We start from the raw sequence: 3,072 nt of genomic DNA on the forward strand, positions 1-3,072 counted from the left end.
ACTAAGGTCACTTCCCTCAACGATAAACGAATTGAAAAGCCTACCTTACTAGCTACTGCAGTCTTTGACTGTAGCGGTGTCTTCGTTGCCGTAGATAGTTCATGAGAGACTTACTCCATTTAAGGACTACCCGCTGCAAAGTCATCCTGACCTAACCCGGCCCGATTTGCACCCCATCCAAGAATGGCCATCAATGGGCTTGGCTAATCACTATTATCCATTTTATAATATCCAATCAAATCTAGATTCGCATCTAAATAAAAAATAAGTGCAGGCGAAATTGGATCTAACTAGATGGATCCATGCCCGGTCCATTAAAAATGACTTCAGATTGGATCCTTAAAATCCATATACGGCCCATCCAGGCCCAATATAAAGGGGCGCAACCGCAACGATTCACCGTTGAAACGTCTCTTTTGTTTTTCAGAAAGCTCTTAATGCATAGACTAACCAGGAGGTCCAGGAGAAGCATATGTGCTCTTCACAGGTTTGCAGCAGAACAAACCCAAATCTTCTTCCGACCAATAGAACCGGATACATGCATCCCTCTGATCAGGCAATGTGGGTCCCTCGGGGCTCTTAAATCGGTTCACGCCTCCATGCTCCGATCCCATCTTCATCTCAACCTCTTCTTCTTCACCAACCTTGTCAGTCAATACGCTTCTTTAGGCTCCATGTCTCATGCCTATGCGCTCTTCTCTGCTTCTCAGACCTCCGACGTTTTCCTGTGGAACGTCATGATCCGAGGCTTCACAGAGAATGGACTCTACGATCGGTCCATCCTTCTCTACCGGCAGATGCTTGAAACGGGCGTTGCACCCGATAATTTCACGTTCCCGTTCGTTCTCAAAGCGTGTGGGCATCTTCGTGATGTTCAATTTGGGGAGGAGGTTCACAGGGACGTGATGGAATTTGGATATGAATCGGATATCTTTATGGGTAATTCTCTTATAACCATGTATGGCAAATGTGGGCGCTTTGAGATTTCCCGGAAGGTATTTGATGGAATGCCTCACAAAAACGTGGTTTCATGGAGTTCAATGATAGGCGCTTATGCAAACAATGGTCGTCATTATGAAGGCCTGTCTCTGTTTTATAGGATGTTAGATGAGAGGATTAAACCCAATCGAATTACAATATTAAATGCTGTACAATGTGTTCATAGAGAGAATGAAGCAAATGCAGTCTGTAGAACTATAGTAGATAATGGTCTTGACTTGGATCAGTCTGTTCAAAGTGCAGCAGTAGGTATGTACGCTAGGTGTGGAAGAATTGATGTTGCTCGGAGATTCTTTGATGGGATTCTTGACAAGGATTTGGTGTCTTGGAGTTCAATGGTTGAAGCTTATGTGCAAGCCAATTTGCCTGCAGAAGCTTTAGAACTCTTCAGACAGATGATATTATGGAAAAATCGCCCTGATTTTGTGACCCTACTTAGTGTTGTTCGTGCTTTTGCAAATTTATCCTCTCTGCATCAAGCACGTTTTATTCATGGGTTCATTATTCGTGCCTCCTTAAACTACAACATACTAATAGAAACTGCTATAATTGATCTATATGCAAAATGTGGGAGCTTGAACTATGCCAGAAAAGTTTTTGATAGGATGCAGGAAAGAAACCTAGTTTCCTGGAGCACCATGATATCAGGATATGGAATGCATGGCTATGGAAGAGAAGCACTTGATCTCTTTAATCAGATGAAAGATTCAGCAAAGCCAGACCATATCACATTTGTCTCAGTTTTATCTGCCTGCAGTCATGCTGGCCTGATTGCTGAAGGATGGAGGTGCTTTAATTCGATGGCCAAGGATTTTGGGGTTACGCCAAGATCGGAGCATTATGCTTGTATGGTTGATCTCTTGGGCCGAGCTGGGCAGCTAAGTGAAGCTCAAGAGTTTATTGAGAGTATGCCAATAAAGCCAGATTCAGGCGTATGGGGTGCTTTACTGGGAGCATGTAGAATCCATTTAAATGTGGAGCTTGCTGAATTGGCAGCTAAATCTTTGTTTGAATTGGACTCAGAAAACCCTGGCCGTTATGTTCTGTTATACAACATTTACATCTCTTCAGGCAAGAGAGAAGAAGCCAATCAGATTAGAACCCTTATGAAACGTAGAGGGGTGAGGAAAACCACTGGTCACACCGTTGTAGAATTGAAAAACAAAGTGTACAAGTTTGTAGCAGGAGATAAATCAAATCCACAAACAGATGTGATCTATGCAGAATTGGAGAGATTGATGGAAAGGATTAGACAAGAAGGATACGTGCCGGATACAAACTTTGTATTGCATGATGTTGAGGAAGAGACAAAGGAGAAAATGTTGTCCGTACATAGTGAGAAATTAGCAATTGCTTTTGGTCTATTGAATTCGACACCTGGGAGTATGATCAGAATCAAGAAGAACCTAAGAGTATGTGGAGATTGCCATACTGCTACAAAATTTATCTCTAAGGTTACAGAAAGAGAATTTCTTGTGCGAGATGCTCATAGATTTCATCATTTCAAAAGTGGAGTATGTTCTTGTGGAGATTATTGGTGAAACAAAACGTTGCCATGTTGTTGGCAGGACAGTGTCTGATCTCTTATAATTATCAACTAAGCATGGTTCCAGGTCGGTTTGTAATTATTACAATAGGACTGGATTGAGGTTTATTACTGATAACTAGGAAAAGTATACCATGAAGAAAACAATTTACATGATTCATACTTGATTAAAAAGGGCATAGAATATGTGAGATTCAGCTGAGGGACTGGGTTGGAATCATCTTCTCCTCCACCCCCCACCCCACCCAATAAACTAGATTTTCAGTGATCAATTGAAAGATGTGCAATAGTACTGCATTTATGCAAATTTATGTTGTTTAATTTGAATTTTCTTAGTGGGTCATGAAACCTCTGCAGCATTGATCGAGTGTCGTAATGAATGGAACATGCCTCCTAAGACTGGATTCATTAACACTATAACATAAAGGAACTTTTACCATGTTATAGTGTCCTTCAATTTATAAACAAGTTGCTTGCCGACAATGTGGTATTGATTAATAAGACTTAGGATGGACTAAATGCAAAAC

At 41.3% G+C, this 3,072-nt stretch overlaps 1 protein-coding gene across 1 annotated transcript; it reads left to right on the forward strand.

Annotated features, from left to right (window-relative positions):
- The first annotated feature begins 379 nt into the window (after positions 1 to 379).
- LOC104602217 (Tetratricopeptide repeat (TPR)-like superfamily protein) lies at positions 380 to 2,872 on the forward strand. Its single transcript, XM_010265829.2, has one exon. It carries the CDS (start codon positions 438 to 440, stop codon positions 2,538 to 2,540), a length of 2,103 nt encoding a protein of 700 aa, XP_010264131.2. The 5' UTR covers positions 380 to 437; the 3' UTR covers positions 2,541 to 2,872.
- The last annotated feature ends 200 nt before the right edge of the window (positions 2,873 to 3,072 follow it).

This window comes from Nelumbo nucifera, chromosome 3, assembly GCF_055504915.1.
Source record: "Nelumbo nucifera cultivar China Antique chromosome 3, China Antique-T2T, whole genome shotgun sequence".
In the NCBI taxonomy this organism is placed as follows: Eukaryota; Viridiplantae; Streptophyta; class Magnoliopsida; order Proteales; family Nelumbonaceae; genus Nelumbo; species Nelumbo nucifera.